Source organism: Sinocyclocheilus grahami, unplaced genomic scaffold, assembly GCF_001515645.1.
Source record: "Sinocyclocheilus grahami isolate Dianchi unplaced genomic scaffold, SAMN03320097.WGS_v1.1 scaffold377.1, whole genome shotgun sequence".
Classification (NCBI taxonomy): Eukaryota; Metazoa; Chordata; class Actinopteri; order Cypriniformes; family Cyprinidae; genus Sinocyclocheilus; species Sinocyclocheilus grahami.
Window position 1 is genome coordinate 496,264 of NW_015505556.1, and position 22,305 is coordinate 518,568.

The 22,305-nt window shown below is 43.2% G+C and overlaps 1 protein-coding gene across 1 annotated transcript in view; it reads left to right on the forward strand.

The window, feature by feature from the left end:
• znf423 (zinc finger protein 423) overlaps positions 1-22,305 on the forward strand; it is a 174,080-nt gene that overhangs the window by 74,845 nt on the left and 76,930 nt on the right. The window contains exons 4-6 of the mRNA XM_016230807.1: positions 9,236-11,247; positions 12,464-13,888; positions 14,600-14,684. Coding sequence (XP_016086293.1) covers positions 9,236-11,247; positions 12,464-13,888; positions 14,600-14,684 — 3,522 coding nt within the window. The remainder of the gene's footprint in view (positions 1-9,235; positions 11,248-12,463; positions 13,889-14,599; positions 14,685-22,305) is intronic.

Here is a 22,305-nt window from a genome sequence, read left to right on the forward strand (position 1 = left end):
TCTATATGGGGCAGTATTCTGCGGCATGCATTTCCGTTGTAGATGTGAAACAGTCAGTCTGATGTTTTGCACCTGTTAACAAACACAGAGTTGGAATTGTTTTCTGTAGTAATTCACAGCATCTGTTGCAGATGTTAAATAATGTCACAGAACCCCAAAAAAATATTAGCAAACGCTCAAGTCGGAGGCCCTGTCCCAGGTGATGTACTTGATGTGCACCATTTGTAATTTTTGGTTTCATAAGGGTGCACTTGAGTGCCCCCTTTGGGGCTTCTATGCATCCTTGATGCACATTTTTGAGGGGTTTATGACCTGGTATCAGCATAGTTCTTGATTTGATTCATGTTCAATTTTGATTCAGTTATTTAGATTTAGATTCAATTCATTTTATTTTATGTAAATAATCCAGTTGATCTTTTACAGTAACTCTATTTTAAGTAACTGCCCAATCACTTTGATCACCGATTCACTTTGGTATAATTTCTGTTATGTTTGTGTGTGTGTTTATTTTTTTAATAAACATATGAATAAAATGATCTTTCTGCATAAAGTAGAGTGCATAGAGCAGAAATTTCCAAACTTTTTGCTACAAAAACAGAAACTTGATTGAAGGCAGTGGGCCAAAATTATTACTGTAAATCCAATTATATTATTCATAAATTATGATACGGATGGCGGCCAAAATCCGATGTCACAGAGCTACACAGACCCTGGATTGGCATCTCAGTCAAAAAATTTTAGATTTTAAGAATTGATATGAAGATTGTTCAAATGAATGTGATTTTTGCAATCAGTCTAAAATAATCTATATTTTTCCTAGCCTTAGTGTGGAAAACATGTGGTATCACATTGGTGTCAGCGATCTGCTCATTCTTCTGCCCATCATTTCCTGTCCTCTCTCCAGCCTCTCTTGTCGTCATGTTAGCACTGCACCCATCTGTACAGCACTCTGTGGTCTCTAGAGGTGAGTGAGTGGTCAGGCTCCAGAACGTGTTCCATTTCTCTTCCTCACCTGGGGGTCGCCAGAGGGGAGATGGGGAGCAGGCTGTCAGCTGTCCTTGTCTTCCCAACCCCCTACCCCTCACCTTCTGCCCTGGGAATGAGTCCGGCTGCTCGGACGCTTATGGGCGCCAACTACTCCATATGGGCCGTGGGCAGCAAGAGTGTGTGTCCTCCAGGATTCCGGCCCCTGACAGACAGTCCGTCCTGTGACATCACTGCAGTACGCATATGTGTGTGTGTGCGCTAGGGTACATATGAGTGTAAATACATGGGTTTCCTCCAGGATTATGGTTCCTGACAGACTGGCTACACAATGACATCACCTTGGCATGTGTTTGCGTGTTTGTGTCCTTTAGGAAAAGACCCCTAACAGACTGTGTCCCTGGAGCCCCCTGTAGGGTACCGAGAGCAATGCCAGGGGTCCTGCGAGCACAGACTGGAGAGTGTCAGCTTGATGGAGCAGAGACCGTTAGGGATGGCAAACATGAGTTTGTGTGTATGTGCGTGTTTGTGTGTCCACTAGGACCAGGCCCCTGACAGACTGTCTCCCTTGAGCAGCGGTGGGGTACGGCAGAGGCAGAGAGTGTGTCAGCATAGAAACCCAAAGGAGCATGGCAAAACAGTTGGGGGGAGAAATACAGGAGTCGGTTTGCTTGTGTGTGTGTGTGTGTGTGTGTGTATTTCAGTTTCGGTAAACAGGTGTTTGGTCTCAGAGACTCTGCTCCCAAAGGACTGCTGGCCATGTGGTCAGTTCCTGCGTGCCGTCCCCCTTCCCGTTCTCTCTCTCTTGTCCTCGCTCTTCCACTCTTTCTTATCCTCTTAGCAACATAGCTTTGTCCTCTGTTGTGTTTGGTTATGACTGTCCTGTTGCCTAGGGGAGAGAGGAAGGAAGGAAGATGGGGAAGAGGGAGGTCTCCGCGAGAAGCCCAGAAAAAGAAACGAGAGAGATGAACGGAGAGAATTAAGATGAACTGCCAGTAAAAACTCCTATAGTCCTATACTCTGGAAGTTGTTTTCCCCTGGCTCTTGCTTCAGGCCTGTCTGGCCGGCGTGCTGGGTTGCCCAGTGGGAGCCCGGGTGGAAGTTGTTTTTCTGCCCCCTACAGTGTTTCTCTCCTGCCCCGGGCTGTGGGCAGAGGGCCAGGGGGAAGGGCCTGTGAGCTGGGCAGGGGGGCTGCTGGGAAAGGTGGAGGTTTTGGGCAGGGGGCCAGACTCGAAGGTGGAGGGGGTGGAGGAGGGGTGAGAGGTCAGGGATATGGAATGTGACTAGGTGAAGTGATAAGACTCGGGTCTAGTTAGACCATGATTCTACCAAATCACTTTTCCCTATGTTGTTATATTGCAACATGTCGGAATGATTATATTTATGAGTTGAGTGCACATGAACACCACCTAGAAGTCACCAGTAGGAAATTTGTTGCGTTGCTTTTTTTTTAAGCTTTGACTTTGAGTTCTGCTGCATGTCAGTTAAAAATTTATGGCAGAATTGAATTAGTTTAATTATAAAAAGTTGTTTTTTTCCCCGCCCAGTTATAGGCACTGTTGTCCTTACTTGTAAAATAAATAAACTAGTATTTTTTTTTTTGTTGAAAATTGACAAAAAATTAAACACAAAAAATGTCACAAATAATTAGTTTACAATATCATAGTTTCTATTATGTACTGTTGATTTAAATAATCTATATTGCAACATGTCGGAATGATTATATTTATGAGTTGAGTGCACATGAACACCACCTAGAAGTCACCAGTAGGAAATTTGTTGCGTTGCTTTTTTTTAAGCTTTGACTTTGAGTTCTGCTGCATGTCAGTTAAAAATTTATGGCAGAATTGAATTAGTTTAATTATAAAAAGTTGTTTTTTTCCCCGCCCAGTTATAGGCACTGTTGTCCTTACTTGTAAAATAAATAAACTAGTATTTTTTTTTTTGTTGAAAATTGACAAAAAATTAAACACAAAAAATGTCACAAATAATTAGTTTACAATATCATAGTTTCTATTATGTACTGTTGATTTAAATAATATTGATAAAGTTTGCCGATTTGCAGCATTAGGGATAGGCACCATTTTTAATCTGACATGAATAAAAATCCTGATGTGATTCTTAGGTGTAATGTCCATTCAATAGGTTGTCAGATCAGGGGCGGCGCCAGAGAATTTTGAATGCAGGTGCTGAGGGGGTGCTAGGCAATTAATAGTAAATATGACCAAAACAGGTTGTTATTATTATTATTATAATTTTTTTATGAATAATAAAATCACGTATATAGGTGCATTTCAAATGTTTATGAGGAGTGTGGGAGTATTATCGCTTACTATGACGTGGGGGAACCCGCACAATATTTTTTATTTATTTATTTTTTCCCCTGCAGAAAGAACTTAAAATACTCATTTTTGGATGTGCTTTCTGTCATCTCATGCAGTCTCCGTGAATGGAGCGCATCACTACAATGAACCGGCTCACAGACATAAGAAATAAATCTACAGAAAGCTTGAAATGTCTACTATTAAACAAATTAAAATAAAAATAAATCTTCTCTGATTATGTAGTCCATATAGGTGCATTACTCTAGGCTATTAAAGGCACGTCCATTACTGTGGAGATGGCAAGTCAGTGAGTCTGACTGAGAAACCACTAGTTTATTTCTAAAAAAAAATAAAATGTCGTCTTTCCCCCCGATGCATTCATAATCATTACTTTAGCCGGTGCTTTGCGGCAAGCTTTATGCATGCGCTTGAGCGCGGAATAGGCTATAACAGGCTATGCTTAAATGCCTATATTAAAGGATGGTTTAGTAGGTTATTATACTAATCAATTTAATATAAACGTGCGACTAGTTGACTAGAAAAATCTTTAGTCGGGGGCAGGCCTACATGGCACAAGGAACCGATCCATTTTTAAAAGAAAATGCTGACATTACGAAATGTGTGACTGCAAATCACGTCACGGTGTATTGCATTGCAGTAGTTATGCATGTGTAATGAGTCAAATGTTTTTATTTTATTGCATTTTTTATGGGGGTGCTTTGTTTTTCTTGGGGGTGCTGGAGCACCTGCTAGCCCCTTCCTAGCGCCACCCATGAAATGGAGCGCATCACTACAATGAACCGGCTCACAGACATAAGAAATAAATCTACAGAAAGCTTGAAATGTCTACTATTAAACAAATTAAAATAAAAAATAAATCTTCTCTGATTATGTAGTCCATATAGGTGCATTACTCTAGGCTATTAAAGGCACGTCCATTACTGTGGAGATGGCAAGTCAGTGAGTCTGACTGAGAAACCACTAGTTTATTTCTAAAAAAAAATAAAATGTCGTCTTTCCCCCCGATGCATTCATAATCATTACTTTAGCCGGTGCTTTGCGGCAAGCTTTATGCATGCGCTTGAGCGCGGAATAGGCTATAACAGGCTATGCTTAAATGCCTATATTAAAGGATGGTTTAGTAGGTTATTATACTAATCAATTTAATATAAACGTGCGACTAGTTGACTAGAAAAATCTTTAGTCGGGGGCAGGCCTACATGGCACAAGGAACCGATCCATTTTTAAAAGAAAATGCTGACATTACGAAATGTGTGACTGCAAATCACGTCACGGTGTATTGCATTGCAGTAGTTATGCATGTGTAATGAGTCAAATGTTTTTATTTTATTGCATTTTTTATGGGGGTGCTTTGTTTTTCTTGGGGGTGCTGGAGCACCTGCTAGCCCCTTCCTAGCGCCACCCATGTGTCATATCTTAAGGTCCTAAGTCATGTCTAATCATACCTTGTCTTCTGAATTTTTGTTTTGTTTGGACTCTTTTGGAATGAGGTAATTTTAGTGTTTCATCAGCTGAACAATTAGCGCTATGAAACGCCCTTGTACAGGCTTTACATCTAGCCTCATTTTTGTCAAATTTAATATGGCATTTTCCCCATTACTATTATAATTAGCATAGCTTGAGGCTAACAGCATTAGCATGTTGACGTTTAGGTCACTGATAACATACTTATACTTTAGAATCGGTTCTGGGTGTAGTTCTGAAATGAAACATTTGTGGAAAATTATTAAGCTTCTCCAGCAAAAATACAAATTTTGGTGAAAAATACACTGTTTTCTGGTTTTCCACAACTGCACTTTCTGGGTATTTCTGAAGCAAAATACTTAAAAGCATTTTAGGACAAAGTGAGATGTTAGTAGTGGCATCTAACCTAGATGGATGATGAGACTAATCAAGCCAAAACCAGCATGTTTGCCTTCATTTGTCAAGTTTGAATAGAATATGTTGGAATGAATGTGAAACTGGTTTAGTGTTGTTGCGGTTGTTGTCGAAGTGGGCATATTTAACCTCGTCTCACATGTAGCATAAATTTCAGTGTGTTAATCATTGTGGAACGGCTGTATTGTTTTTGGATAGTGTGTTGTTCCAGAAGGGGAACAGCAGTGCTATATGTCATAAGTGTGGGTCTGCTGTATATGCCTCCAAGCGCTAATGAACACACTAGCCTGTTTTGGCTCTGACGTTTGGCTCGTGTCGGTAGGGGCATTCACAAAATCCACAGCTCTGGTGTTGGGAGAGATGGAGGGGATCTATTTTTTCCCCTTCTGTATCTGGCTCCCACCCCCTCTTCTTCTATCTGTCCTTGTGTCTGATAAAGAGGAGAGAGGACAGACATCAGACTGAGCACGTCTTCATTACCGTCTTCCACCACGCTTCCGGCCCCGCATGCCAGCGCTTTGGCTAGCCCATTAACTGGTCCCGATGTGGTTCAGCCCAGCCCGGTCCGGTGGAGGCATGGGGGTCTGTGCAGGGTGGGGGGGGTCTGCTCTTGAACCTCCTAGAATTATCTGCAGATTAGGTGCTGGGGTGGCTGCCGCCATCACCATGTGTTTCTGTTATCGCGGTCCTAATTACCAGGCCCCGTTCGAGGCGGGGTGGCAGGCCCATCCCTGGACATCAGAATGTGTCCTTCTGCCAGTCCTGTCTTCCCATTGTTCCCTCCCTCGCTACACCCTTCCATCCTGTGCTCCACCCCTCCACATGGAACAGGCTGGCAAGGAGAAGGCCAGCGCCAGGGGCAACCACCAGAGCAGCCTGTTAATTCGGTAATGAGTCACAACATGAAAGAAAGTTTGGGGATGGAATGTGAAACAAGTGAGAAACAAACTGTCAGAGCGGGAGAAAGTCTGAAAAGAAAGGGAAGGTCGGTCAAGCCTGTAAATGTGGAAAGAACAGGAGCGTGGAAGGTGCCCCATGTTTTCGCGCCCATTCCAGTCGCCAGTTCTTTTCTCTCTCTCTCTCTCCCCCCCCCTCACTTTTTTCTTTCTGTTTCTTTTCTAATTTAACTTTTCATTGAAATTTCTTACCCTGTTTAGTGCTCTTGCCAAGTCCCCCGGTGGACAGATGACAAAAGCCGCTGCCGCCATCACCATGTGTTTCTGTTATCGCGGTCCTAATTACCAGGCCCCGTTCGAGGCGGGGTGGCAGGCCCATCCCTGGACATCAGAATGTGTCCTTCTGCCAGTCCTGTCTTCCCATTGTTCCCTCCCTCGCTACACCCTTCCATCCTGTGCTCCACCCCTCCACATGGAACAGGCTGGCAAGGAGAAGGCCAGCGCCAGGGGCAACCACCAGAGCAGCCTGTTAATTCGGTAATGAGTCACAACATGAAAGAAAGTTTGGGGATGGAATGTGAAACAAGTGAGAAACAAACTGTCAGAGAACTGTCGGGAGAAAGTCTGAAAAGAAAGGGAAGGTCGGTCAAGCCTGTAAATGTGGAAAGAACAGGAGCGTGGAAGGTGCCCCATGTTTTCGCGCCCATTCCAGTCGCCAGTTCTTTTCTCTCTCTCTCTCCCCCCCCCTCACTTTTTTCTTTCTGTTTCTTTTCTAATTTAACTTTTCATTGAAATTTCTTACCCTGTTTAGTGCTCTTGCCAAGTCCCCCGGTGGACAGATGACAAAAGCCCCCTAAAAGCCATGTGATCTTCCATTTTCCGACAGCCACACTTCTGAGGATTAAAGCTATTTAATGACTATAATCTCCTTCTTTCTCAAAAGTGATTTCTCACATTCTGTCGCAGTCAGAGGGATTGCATTAGCATTAATAGATTTATAATTCGCCAGAATGACCACATGTGCCAGGAGGTTTTTTTTTCTTTTGGGCTCCATTCTTTTCCTCTACTCTGCCTCTTTTTTTCCCTCCTTTTTTCTGGCTCTGAACTCAAGCAAGTGTTTCTTTGTATCTCTTGCACTGTGGTACATGTCTGTGTCTCAGCAGGACGGCCTACCTGTCAGTCGGCACCCCCACCGTCACCACCATACCCGCCCCCTCTCACCTCCACAGTGGCTGGATCAGAGAATGGCCTGTCAGGGGCCACGGTCTCATTGTGCAGCCAAAGAATTCACCACGGTTAAGTCCCTTATGGGCTTTTCATCTGGGCTCTTTCATTGGGCCACTGCAACACTTTCTCTCCTGTGTTGCAAGGGTTTTAGGTTGTGTTGGGATAGGTCTTATCCTGACATGGACACAAAAGCATGAGAACAGAACAGGGGGAGGGCATTGCACTTGAAGGAAGGTGGGGAAATTGGCAGAGGAGGTGTGTGAGAGGTGGGCCGGGATGTCTTACACTAAATGTAATCTGAGAAAGTGAGTGAGACTGAAACAGAAAATGAAAGGGGTACAGAAGAGGGTACACACATGGGCACAAACGAGTACTTTCTTTTTTTTATTAGACATTCTGTGTATACTCGTCATTTTGTCTCTATTTTATTTATTTTAGTTGATGTATTAATTAAAAGACTGCATATTTATAGTTTTGTTATGTATTAAAATGGCATAAGCCAAAATACTTAGTGACATCATCCTTTCAAGAAGTGAATTAAAAAAAATCAAAACGCCTTTATCACTTTTTTCTTATATTCTGTTTACAGTAGGGGAAGTAAATCCCATCATAAGGCTTAAGATGCTACAACATAATTAATTAAATACTTAAATGGTAAATCTGAAACTGAATTACCTTAACCTGGAAAAGGCTTCCATTTGATAGAATGACCTCTTTAAGTATTTTCCTGATGTCACACTTTCTTCTCTTATTTTACTCCTTTACTGATATCTCTATTTTTAACATCTTCTTTACTCCAGCTCTGAATTCATTTCTCGCTTAGAGCTAAATTCATAATTCATGGTTTTACAAATTTCTACCCACAAGCCCCCGTGGAGATTTATTTGTTCTGCACAGCACCTACATTTTAAAGTGGATCGATTCATCACTTGAATTTATTTTCTACAAATTCTGCTGTGCTCACCTTTGTGTAATGGGAGAGTAGTGGGCGGAAGTAAAATCCTACAACTGCCATATGGAGTTGAAGTTATTAGTTTATACAATACATGCTGAGGTGATACACTTTCTTTGTTCTTTTTTACTTTTCCCATTGTGTTGGGTCGTAGATTGTGACTCCGTTTCAGTTGGTTTTTCATTTCTAATTAGAATACTGAGCATAGGAGGCCATTGTTACATTTGGCTTGTGAGTGCGGATGGAGCTTTTAGGGGATGTGGAGTGTTATCCTCTGTAAACATACATTTTTTTGGGATCTGTTATACCAGAGGCTTTTTCAACGCATTAAGAGTGAACATACAACTTAGAGGAAATAAAGCAAACAAACAGTGCACTGATAGAAAATTCTGTGTTTGTCTGAGCCGCAGTGGGACTTTGTGCTCGCAGCATCCCTGCTCAATAAGTCATGAGCTCTCTTCCTTGCTTTCCTTCGGAGTCTGCTAGTTGAGATGCTAAATAGATGACGTGTGGACTGTGTCAGGCCCCATCAGATTGCACAAAGCAGGACAGAATTAAGAGCAACCCGCTTTGTATATCTTTGTATAATGTATGCCTGCATTAATCTAGACCGGCCGTGTGTTTGCACAAACAGCAAAAAAACATAAATAATCCAGTGCTATGATTTTGTATGTGTTGTCCATTAAGAGGTCCTTACTTTCTGAATGTGCTCTAATCACTTTTGAGAAGCTTTTCAATCTGGTGACTATAATGAAAATATGATAACGCAGATCCAAATCTGGGGGATATGGGCCTGAGCTTGTTTGCTGAGGGAGGATAAGAGGATAAAAAAATACATCTTTGTCCTTATTTCTCTACTCCTTTGGGGTTTGCTGTCTTTAGTTCTTTGCTTCTATTTTGATATTTTCTCTGCCTCTTTAACATTTTAATTCTGTCTGTGTTTTGCATTGCAGATGGTGATGATGACCCGGGGCTCTCCTGGGTGGCGTCCTCTCCCTCTAGCAAAGACGTGGCATCGCCGTCACAGATGCTAGGGGATGGCTGCTGCGATATGGGCATGGGCACAGGGGAGGAAGAAGGGGGCTCTGGCCTGCCTTATCCCTGCCAGTTCTGCGACAAGTCCTTCAGTCGCCTCAGCTACCTGAAGCGCCACGAGCAGATCCACAGTGACAAGCTGCCCTTCAAATGCACCTTCTGCAGTCGTTTGTTCAAACACAAGCGTAGCCGTGATCGTCACGTCAAGCTGCACACCGGTGACAAGAAGTACAGTTGCCAGGAGTGCGAGGCAGCATTTTCTCGCAGCGATCATCTCAAGATCCACCTCAAGACACACAGTTCCAGCAAACCATTCAAGTGCAGCATTTGCAAGCGTGGCTTCTCTTCCACCTCCTCTCTCCAGAGCCACATGCAAGCTCATCGGAAGAACAAGGAACACCTGGCAAAGAAAGACCAGGGTAAGCGAGATGGATCTAGCAGTGATGTAGCTGAGCAGGACCAGGACCTATACATGTGCGATTACTGCGAGGAGACGTTCAGTCAGACAGATGAACTTGAGAAACACGTGCTGACACAGCATCCCCAGCTCTCGGACCGCGCAGAGCTTCAATGCATCCACTGCCCTGAAATCTTCAGCGATGAAGGCACTTTACTCACCCATATTGACAGAACACATGCCAACAAGAAACACAAGTGCCCCATGTGTGCTGAGCAGTTCCCATCAGTAGAGGATGTCTATTGCCATCTTGACAGCCACCGGCATCCAGACTCCAGCAACCACAGTGCCAGTCCTGATCCAGTCTTGGGAAGCGTGGCATCAATGAGCAGCGCTACCCCTGATTCCAGTGCCTCCCTGGAGAGAGGATCAACCCCAGACTCCACCCTTAAGCCTGGACAGAGCAGACGAAAGCTTGCACCTTCTTCTGATCATGATGATGGAAGCTGGTCAGGCAAAGGGACCTACAGTTGTCCATATTGCTCCAAGAGAGATTTCAACAGCCTGGCTGTCCTGGAGATTCATCTGAAGACTATCCATGCAGACAAACCTCAGCAGAGCCACACTTGCCAGTTATGTCTGGAAACCCTGCCAACTCTCTATAACCTTAATGAGCATGTGCGCAAAGCACATAGATCCAGTGGGAGCTCTGCGTCAAACTTTCCCCTTCTGCAGTTCAGTAACGTTTCGGCCTTTCATTGCAACTACTGTCCTGACATGTTTGCAGACATCAACAGCCTGCAAGAGCACATCCGTGTTTCTCACTGCTTATCTGGTGGTGGTGGTGTTGTTGCTGGCTCCACCACTTTGGAGGGCAACCATGCTTTCTTCTGCAACCAGTGCTCCATGGGTTTCCTTACTGAGGCCTCACTCACTGAGCACATCCAACAGACCCATTGCAGCAGTGGGGGAGGTGTGACCAAGATGGAGTCCCCAGTCTTGCAGCCCTCGCAGTCCTTCATGGAAGTGTATTCTTGCCCTTACTGCACCAACTCTCCCATCTTCGGTTCCCTCCTCAAACTCACTAAACACATTAAAGAGAATCACAAGAACATCCCACTCGCCAACAACAAGCGCAAAGTCAAAGTGGCAGACTTGAGCCCAGCCTCATCTGACGTGGAGATATCCTCACCCAAACGCCATAGGATAACTGGTGACAGCACTCCAGCAGTTGCTAATGGAGACTATCCCTGCAATCAGTGTGACCTTCGATTCACCAGCTTTGAGGGCTTCCAAGCCCATCTGAAGTCCCACCTGGAACTGTTACTGAGGAGGCAGTCTTGCCCACAGTGCAACAAAGAGGACTTTGATTCTCAGGAGGCACTGCTTCAGCACTTGACTATTCACTACACCACCACTTCCACCCAGTATGTCTGTGAGAGCTGTGACAAACAGTTCTCTTCCGTAGACGATCTGCAAAAGCACTTGCTAGACATGCATACCTTTGTGCTGTACCACTGCACACTGTGTCAGGAACCTGCATCCAGACTCCAGCAACCACAGTGCCAGTCCTGATCCAGTCTTGGGAAGCGTGGCATCAATGAGCAGCGCTACCCCTGATTCCAGTGCCTCCCTGGAGAGAGGATCAACCCCAGACTCCACCCTTAAGCCTGGACAGAGCAGACGAAAGCTTGCACCTTCTTCTGATCATGATGATGGAAGCTGGTCAGGCAAAGGGACCTACAGTTGTCCATATTGCTCCAAGAGAGATTTCAACAGCCTGGCTGTCCTGGAGATTCATCTGAAGACTATCCATGCAGACAAACCTCAGCAGAGCCACACTTGCCAGTTATGTCTGGAAACCCTGCCAACTCTCTATAACCTTAATGAGCATGTGCGCAAAGCACATAGATCCAGTGGGAGCTCTGCGTCAAACTTTCCCCTTCTGCAGTTCAGTAACGTTTCGGCCTTTCATTGCAACTACTGTCCTGACATGTTTGCAGACATCAACAGCCTGCAAGAGCACATCCGTGTTTCTCACTGCTTATCTGGTGGTGGTGGTGTTGTTGCTGGCTCCACCACTTTGGAGGGCAACCATGCTTTCTTCTGCAACCAGTGCTCCATGGGTTTCCTTACTGAGGCCTCACTCACTGAGCACATCCAACAGACCCATTGCAGCAGTGGGGGAGGTGTGACCAAGATGGAGTCCCCAGTCTTGCAGCCCTCGCAGTCCTTCATGGAAGTGTATTCTTGCCCTTACTGCACCAACTCTCCCATCTTCGGTTCCCTCCTCAAACTCACTAAACACATTAAAGAGAATCACAAGAACATCCCACTCGCCAACAACAAGCGCAAAGTCAAAGTGGCAGACTTGAGCCCAGCCTCATCTGACGTGGAGATATCCTCACCCAAACGCCATAGGATAACTGGTGACAGCACTCCAGCAGTTGCTAATGGAGACTATCCCTGCAATCAGTGTGACCTTCGATTCACCAGCTTTGAGGGCTTCCAAGCCCATCTGAAGTCCCACCTGGAACTGTTACTGAGGAGGCAGTCTTGCCCACAGTGCAACAAAGAGGACTTTGATTCTCAGGAGGCACTGCTTCAGCACTTGACTATTCACTACACCACCACTTCCACCCAGTATGTCTGTGAGAGCTGTGACAAACAGTTCTCTTCCGTAGACGATCTGCAAAAGCACTTGCTAGACATGCATACCTTTGTGCTGTACCACTGCACACTGTGTCAGGAGGTCTTTGATTCAAAGGTGTCCATACAAGTCCACCTGGCCGTCAAGCACAGCAATGAGAAGAAAATGTATCGCTGTACGGCCTGTGCTTGGGACTTCCGCAAAGAAAGTGACCTGCAGTTACACGTGAAGCACAGTCATTTGGGTAACCCTATCAGTACGGGGGCAACCGGAAAAGCACGCAAATGCATATTCTGTGGGGAGACCTTTGGCACAGAAGTAGAGCTCCAGTGTCACATCACTACTCACAGTAAAAAGTATAACTGCCGGCTCTGTGGAAAGGCCTTCCACGCCATTGTCCTTTTGGAAAGACATCTCAGAGAGAAGCACTGCGTTTTTGATGGAGGAAATGGCAATGGAAATGGAGGAAGCCAAAATGGAACGCCCAATGGAGTGACTCAAAGCTCTAAGCGTTCCACAGCAGGATCGACTGCAGCTGCTGAGCAAGCAGATTTGCAGAGCATGCTATTAAAAGGAGGAAATCAGGAAACAGCGAACAGCCATGAAGCTAGCGGTGGTGAAGAGGAGCTTGATGCCTTAGAGCCAATGTATGCCTGCGACATCTGTGGTGCGGCCTACACCATGGAATCTCTGCTTCAAAACCACCGCCTTCGAGACCACAATATCAGGCCTGGTGAGGACGATGCAAGCTCAAGAAAAAAGAAGGCCGACTTCATCAAGGGTAACCACAAGTGCAATGTTTGCTCACGGACCTTCTTTTCTGAGAACGGCTTGAGGGAACATGCTCAGACGCACCGTGGCCCAGCAAAACACTACATGTGTCCCATCTGCGGTGAACGCTTCCCTTCACTGCTTACTCTCACTGAGCACAAGGTCACCCACAGCAAGAGCCTGGACACAGGCACCTGCCGTATCTGTAAGATGCCCCTGCAGAGTGAGGAAGAGTTCATTGAGCACTGCCAGATGCACCCTGACCTGAGGAACTCCCTCACAGGCTTCCGCTGTGTAGTTTGCATGCAAACTGTCACTTCAACGCTCGAACTGAAGATTCATGGAACTTTTCACATGCAGAAGCTCTCGTCTTCTGGGGTCAGTGGCGGAGGAGGAGGATCAGCCTCATCATCTCCCAATGGCCAGCTGCAGGCCCACAAACTCTATAAATGTGCCCTGTGTCTCAAAGACTTCAAGAATAAGCAAGAACTGGTCAAGATAGATGTGAACGGCCTGCCTTATGGTCTTTGTGCTGGCTGCATGAGTCGGGGTACAAATGGCCAGTCCCCAACTGTTGTTGTCACCCCACAAGAGGCTGGGGAGAAGGGCACCACTGGACTGCGCTGCCCAGAGTGTGCTGTTAAATTTGAGACCCTGGAAGACCTGGAAAGCCACGTTCAGGTGGACCATCCCGAGATGAGCCCTGAGACCAGTGGAGCTAAGAAAGTTACCGATGCTTCACCTGTCCCTAAAGTAAGTGTCAAAGCCTCACCCTCATGATAACCTGATAAAACTCAATTATATGTACTTTTGTCTGAAAGGGTATTAAAGTGTACTTGATAGTTCAGTATGAAACAGAAGATCAAAGATTACTCTTAGCCATTGTCAACAAGCATTGGGCTGTTTGACAGGAATGTTCTATCACAAAATGGTTTTGTATTTGCTTAGGGTATTTTTTTAGGTCATTTGAGGTTTTCCTCTAGTTCTCAAATTTGTGTTCTTTCTCTACCTTTTCTCTTTTTGTGTTTCTTTTCCTATTATCTTTTTTCTTTTGGCAGTTCAAAGAAGAATTTTATGCAATTTCTTTTGAAAAGGGGAGACATTGCCAGCAACCATTTTCTGGCAGTATTTTTAGTGTATAAGTTTCCTGTGTTCCCAAAGTGTTCTGAGTCAAAGAGAGATGTGTGAATTCATGGCTACATTACTACTGGCCCCAGAGGGTTCAGCAGCCTCATCCTGCTGGGCTATTGTACAGCCTGTTCGCTTCGCTAGATATTGACAGTGAACTTCCAGGGACGCTCAATCTTTACCTGTGCTTTTGTCTCAGCTCAGTGTAACAGATAGGAGAATCTCTGCCTTTTCCCCTCTCGTTGCAGCATAGGATAGGTCTGGTGTTTGCAAGTGTGTGGAGAATTTAAAAAAGCCTGTTCAATGTAAATTTCAATTCTGTATCTTTCTTTGTAGAAAAAGACGTATCAGTGCATCAAATGCCAAATGACCTTTGAGACCGAACGAGAGATCCAGATCCATGTTGCCAATCATATGATCGGTAAGTCAACCCCATAGTTTCCTTTGCTAGTGCGCGTGCGATCGTGTGCATTTACGTATGTGTGTGTGTTTGGCTGCTTGCCAGTCGCTCCTCCTGCTTTCCTACCCTTATTTGCTGCCTTAGTCTTGCCCCAGCACTCTCTCTCACTCCCTGCACACAGGTGTGAGACAGACAGGTGAAATGAACAGCTCTATTTCTGGAAGTGCAGACATCGCTCTCAACAGCTGTTCCATTGTTTAACACTTGACTACGCAGCTGAGGCCTCGGCTGCAGGTCTGATTGCTCTGTTAACTCTTCACCATGCAGCCGAGACCAGGACTGCAGGTCTTGCTCCTTCAGCAAAGGCCAACAAACAATTAGGTTCTCTTTTATTCCCCTTCATTTCATTCCTGTAGCCTGTCGTGGACAATTACACGCATTTTGCTCTTTGTTGCAGATATTTTACGAATAGAGTAACTACATGTGTACTTGGAGGGGGTGTTATTTACCGATGTTGGAATTCTAATTATGATAGGTTAGGTGGACTAATAAAGGGCTCTATAGCTTAAGTTATAGGAATGCGTTTCCTCAAATACTAGCATGCCATAGAGTGCTGGGTGGGACTTGTTAATGATTGGCTCCTGGTGGATGATATTTTCCATCCCGTGTTTCATGTTTCTTTGGCTAGTGGCCCTGGCTGCAGGTTATGAACTTAACTGAACCGTTCCTCTGTAGTTGTTTTATATGCCTCCTCCCTTGGTGTTGTTATTCTTTAAGTAATAATTGCTGCTGCAGCACACTGTAGTGTAGATTAATGAGCTGGGCCCGTGAGTAATTTCACAGAACAAACGGCGCAATGCTCTGAGCCTCAGCAACTTCCCGGCCTTCTCCAGACCTGACAGCCGATACTAGAGCGGAGCCGCCTGATATATTCTTAGAGTCCTAGTGAGCATGCTGCATCTGTCTTTAGAAAGGCCATTGTGCCTAACCACTTAGACTTGTGTGTGTGTTCACAATCTACACTTCTTTTTGTCTGTTCTTATTTTAGGTGGGAGGAATTTTGAGTTTAATTCAAGGGCCCTTTGGTTCCATGTTCATTTTCTCCTTCATATAATGAGCATGGAAGTGCTTAGCACCCAATTATTCCCATATTAACCGCCCTGACTTTAACCTCCCATCTACCTATCTCTCTCCCATCCCTCTTTCCCATCTCACCTGACCCTTCACCATTCAATCACAACCTAACTGCATCCAACCTGCCCAATCTCAGACCAACACAATCCAATTTGGACCACGCTGAGTGCTCTCTCCTTTCATCCCTCCATCCTCTCTCACTTTTCCTCTCTGAAGAAACTGATGCTAGAGATAAAGGCTGTGTGTGAAACGGCAAGGCGGATCGTATGTCTCTCCCCATCGCCATGAAGGGAATTTTGGGTTAATTAACATCATAATTGTCTGAAAAGCTGGAGGAGATTAATTATGGAATTGAGGCAGATTATTTTAAGTGCCGTTGTTATTTTATCATTTTTTCCACCCGTCTTCAAAGATTGATGACGTCTTTGAATAATGAAAAGGGAGTCGTGTATTAACCTTTATCAGACTCTGCGTTAGGCACCAGAAAATTGAAGCGAGATCACAAAGGAGTTCTAGATTTAGCGCTTTTGCACACGGTCTTCCTCTTTCTTTTTGAGATTACGAAGCAATCATTAAATAGCTACACTATCTGTCAGCTTTGATATATGACTAGTGAGGCTATTATAAGACTTTGATATTTTAGTCCGTCTTTTATGCTGGAATTTACAAGCATGCACAGTGCTTTTTTTATTTTTACATATACATATACAACAGGTATACTTGCATCATGCAGCTCTGTGACCACTTGTATAACATTTGGAGTGACCAAGGTCCAGATAATAGTAATGAGACTTTATTTTTATTTGGCTGTATGTAGACTGACAACCATAACCAGCCTCATACTTTAATCACAGTCATAAGTGCTGGTCAGATTTTAAAAGCCCTTTTTCAATTTCTAGAACAATGTTGTTGAAATCAATTTAGGCATGTTATTTATGCACAAATGCATTTATAAAATTATCTTAGTCTTTAATATCTTAAGCAATAAAATTCACTATAATTCATGTTAAGTCAAGAATGGTCTTTTCTTATAATAATTGTATGCTGCAATTTAGGAATCAGTCATTTTGTAGACAGCCTCATTTATATTATGTGTGCTTTCTGATTTGTCACGTCAACATCAAACAATTACTGAAATAGCTGAATTTTGACAGCAAATGGACTCGGTGTAGTTTCACTGTGACATATATTTAATTGTTGCTGATTATTTGACTTGAACTTACTAATTGAGTGAGCATTTAGTAGGCTACATGTTCTTCTCCTGCCGTGTTAAATAGAACAATTTAGCTTTGTGCTTTTTCCTCACAGTTTGGCAGCTGTGGAAATCGCACAAATTTGATCTCTCCGCCTCCCGTGTTTCATCAGTGCTTTCACTATGCATATTCATGCGTGCTTCTCTGCCAAAAGCAGCTGTGTGTGTGAGTGTGGTCGTTGCATATACATTGAATGTAGTTGGAAGTCCCTGTGCATTCCTACCAACACATACCTGCACTTATATATGATTGACACATCTGATAAAAGCTTGCATACACAGACAGACACATTGTCAACCTCAAGCTTTTTTTTTTTTTTGCAACATCCTCCCTGTTCGTGGATACACAGACAAACGGTTCCCAGTATCAGTCATCCTACCTTTTTGCAGAGGTGTTATCATACCTCACATATCTTCCCACATCCCCCCACTTTCCCTTCCTCTCACTCTTTCCTGCTCCGTCCCCCTCCCCCCTCTCGCTCTCACAGTCACCAGTAGGCTGAGGTGACACCTCATCTCAATCAGTTTACCTCCTCAAACTTGCAACATCTGCTCCCCTCTCTTCCTCTCCTCTCCTCTTTTCTCTTGTGTCCTTCCTGTGAGCGCCCCACCACTGTGTGAGTACGCTGCCTGTGTCATTTTCTGTACCGTCACTTTGCTCCGCCAGCAGCCCACAAATTAAAAAAAAAACCCACACACACCTTTAACATTCGTTTTACACACCTGAAGGCTTCCTAAGGCATGCTTCAGGTGGTTAGGGCACCTTGAGGTTTTGTGACTTGATCTGTAATTTAGGTTTAGATTATGTTGGGTGTCGTTTCAAATCTTCGCTGCCTGCGTTTGCATGTAAGCGGCGTTGAGCATAGGTGAGGGAATCGATGAAGATTTCGAGCTGTTGCGGTTTGCTGCAAAAGAGCTTGATTACACTGAGATGGGAGGGGTGGAAAAAGCCTAGTGTTTTAATTAATCCGACTGGTGAGGCAGGCGAATGTGATCAGAGCTCCGTTCTCCAGGAGGCGGTGAGCCTGGAGGAATGTGGGTTTATTTTTCCCTGCCTGTTGATTGAAGCCGTGTGATTATTTAATGTAGACGTTTGTCTCTGTGCGGAGAGACCGCGTAACGATTTTCCTTAGCACGGAGGCGGCAATCCGTGTGTACGGGAAAAATGAATTTCATTAGCGCTGCCCTGATTTCATCAAACAACCGACGGCTCCAGACTGGACTGGGTCATGCAGACTTTTATTTACTTTGTGGTTTTTATACTGCATTATCATTAGTTTCATGTTGCAGTGATCGTCTGTTCAGCTTCTGTTCAGGTTCTTCTCTCATTGGCTCAAGGCTCTGTCAACCTGCAAAGCGGTCGCATTCCATTGGTCTGTTTGAACTTGACTCTTTTTTTTTTTTTTAAATTCTGAAAATAAATGATATTTTCTGAAATGGAGACTTTCTACTGCACACTGTGATTCAGATACATGTAAAATAGTGCTGTCAAATGATTAATCGCGATTAATCGCATCTAAAATAAAAAAAATTGTTTACATAATATATATGTGTGTACTTTGTGTATTTATGTATATATAAATATACACACATACAGTATATATTTTGAAAATATGTACATGTATTTACATGTGTATATTTTATTCATATAATTTATATTGCAAATAAATATATTTAATATATAAACATAACATATTTTTCCAAAATATATACAAATATATGTGTATTTACATAATAAATATTCACAGTACACACACATACATTATGTACATAAAAACTTTTATTTTGGATGCGATTAATCGTGATTAATCTTTTGACAGCACTAATGTAAAACTAATCTATTTACACAATCCGAGTAGGGTTTTTACACAACCCAAGAAAATTTTCTATTTATTATACATACAGCTTTGTATGACCTCATATTAACTGCCAGACTATATTAAATGTTTGTAGTCTAATTTGTCACACTACAGGGCTATTTGTGGGAAATACAGTAGTGAATGACGATTTCTGGCTTACCAGAGAAACCGAATCCTAGCAATAACAGTAATATTTTCACACCCCATCTGGAAGCACACACTCCATAATGTGAGAGTCGGTGTAAAACCTCTCATTTCCCCTGTGAGGAGACAGATACTGCACTGCACATTTTACTGCCCCACACCAAGACCTGTCTCAGCCATGACACCGACTGGACTGAAGGAGTAGAGCTGAGAATTGTGGTGCGTTTAGTTGTGTGACTGGTGATTGAATGCAAAGAGACTGTTATAGAGGGAACCTAAACAGGCTTATAAAAAAAACATAAAAACTGGCATTATTTGCTTTTGTCATTTTTTTTGTCACCTACACAGTATTTTGGAGTTTTTTCTTTCCAACACAGATGTTACACAGCCTTTGCCTTTGCACACAATAAGAGTTTACATGGCTCCACAGTGAGGTTTTAAGGATGTTCATTTCGTTTAAATATAATATTGCTTTCGGTTTGTCAAAAGAGTTTAAAAGTTTAAAGATTACATAAAAAATGCTGAAAATAAAATATATAATTTAATTCACTTTTAGTGTTTTTAAATTATACACACACAAACAATAAAAATATTTCTTTCTTTAATATTTATTTAATATTACGTTTATATTTATATTTACCAAAAATAATTTCAAAACATTTTTAATTGTAAACCTTATAAACACCTTGTAAATAATGACAGAATCTTCATTGTTGGGTGAACTATCCCTTTATTTCACTCCATTAAGGAACAGAATACAGCATTTTCAAAAACATTCCTGTCACTTTCTACAGCATCTATCTAATAAAGCAAAAAATATTTAAAATTACACTTTGGCAGTACAAGCACATAAAAGACGCCATTTTGATTTGTTCCTGTAATGACAGGGATGCAGATGAAAATGAGAAGGGGAGCTCGATCCAGCTCAGTGAGTTTATATTCATATTAATATAACAGAACCCCTCTGAGCCAGGCTGTTAGTTTGGGGGCAAAAAGATGTCATGTCCCACTGTCAGGCCACCCTCACGGGGATGTGCCCGCATAGTCATAGGCATCTCAGTGCACTGCTTTTAATTTTAGTCTTCATTTAGCACAGCACCCCTTGATGATCACCTCTGCGCAGCGGCGCGCCCTGCTGGCGGGGGGAGAGCTGACGCAAGCGCGCACTCTTGAGAGCGAACGCTAGAAATCACGCACACGTATGCCTACATACACACTCTCACACCTGCAGGGGGCACCCCGTGGGTCTATAGCTGCGCAGCGGAAAACAATAAAGCCTGCAGAAAAAAAAAAATCCCCTGTGATTGTGAAAAAGATTCTGTCAAAAGATTGTGCACCGAAAAATCATAGTAATAAAAATACAGACAGACTGACAGATAAGCAAGACAAGAGAGGGGAAAATAAGCTTGAGTAGCAAACAAGCAGACACAAAACACAAGGCCTCTCAAACAATACAGCGAGGAACTCGGCCTAGTATTCCACACTTCCACCTTGACACGTTCTTGACACTCCTTGTGATAAGGTGTGATGTTTTATAATGTTTGTGTTTTGCTAGACGCACATAGCCTGGATTGTTTTTCAGGCCTCAATGCAGTCCTTGGGGTTTGACAAGTTTCCTGTGGTTTTCTTTGCTTTTCATGTTGGGTGAGAGTATAGGAACAGTAGGAGAGGCTTTACTTATTTCACCTCTCCATCCACTTCCTCCCCCCCACACCTCTATCTCCATCCGTCCATTTGGGCACGTCGCAAGGAAAAGCATGCAGACACTAACGTTGCACTAATCACCGGCGTACAGAACTCACAGCACGTCCACTCTCCTCTCAATCGCCCTTAATCAGCCAACACATTTCAATTAGCATATTGTGTTTAACCTCCCTTTCATCTGCCTTTATTATTGGATTGAGCTGTAGTCAGCCTCTTCACCCCCCTCCGTCCAATGTTGATTCTCTCTCGCTCGTCTCAGCTGTATCGCTTCTCTCTCTCTCTCTCCGTTTCACTTTTCCAGGGTCTCTTGTATCGCACCGATGTGATCTGTGAAAGGTTCAGGATTGAGCGTTAGAGGACAAGTTGTTAAAGGGATAGTCCACCCAAAAGGTCCGTTTTGTCATGTCATTATAAACTTGTACTGTATGAATGTGGACCACAAAAGAAGATACTTTGAAGGATGTTGGTAACTAAACGGTTGCGTTTTCCATTGACTTCCATTGTATGGAACCAAAACTGATTATCAACATTCTTCAAAATATCTTCTTCTGTCTTCTGCACAAGATACACTCTTAAAAATAAAGGTGCTTCAAAAGGTTCTTCAAGCGATGCCATAGAAAAACCATTTTTGGTTCCACAAAGAACCATTCAGTCAAAGGTTCTTTAAAGAACCATCTCTTTCTTACCTTTTTGTAATCTGAACAACCTTCTTTCACCACAAAGAACCTTTCGTCAAACAGAAAGGTTCTTCAGATGTTAAAGGTTCTTTATGGAACCATTTAGACAAAAAGGTTCTTCTATGGCATCGTGAAGCACCTTTATTTTTAAGAGTGTACGACATGAATGATGACACATTTTTAATTTTTGGGAGGGACTAGTTCATGCAAAAATAAAAATTCATACTCGATGCTTTTTCCAAACCTGTTTGTTTTTCTTTTTACTGTGAAATGTGTTATTTTTGGTCTATACAGTGAAAGTCAGTAGGGTCCAGTGTTGTTTTGGACCCAGTTGTCTTCATTATATTGTCAAAAACAGTTGAATCTACAGCAGATAAAAGAACGTCATACAGGTTTGGATACGAGGGTGAGTTATTTTTTGGGTGAACTATCCCTTTAAGTTTCTTCATTTGTATGTGACAAACATTCTGGAGCCATGTTAGGATAATGAATGCTAAAAGAATAGTTTATCAAATGTTGACATTTAATCATCTTAATATTTGTCCAAACCTGTATTATGTTTTTTCATCTGTGGAACACAAAACCAGAAGTTTAGGAGTAGTTTATGGTCTTTTCCTAGTAATAAAAGTGCTTTTAAGTTAAAATGACAAAAATATAATTAAAGTGGTTCTTATGATTTATTTGGAATGACAAGAGGGTGTGTAAATGATGACAAAGTGTCATTTTAGAGGGAACTCACACCATAACAATGGTTATTTTTCTAGTTCTAGTGTATTTTGACAATTTAAGACATGCAAAACCATGGCAGCCCAGTCTCCCTACATACCGTCACCATGAGTGAGCCATGACCCCCATGTCTGACCTCCACCATC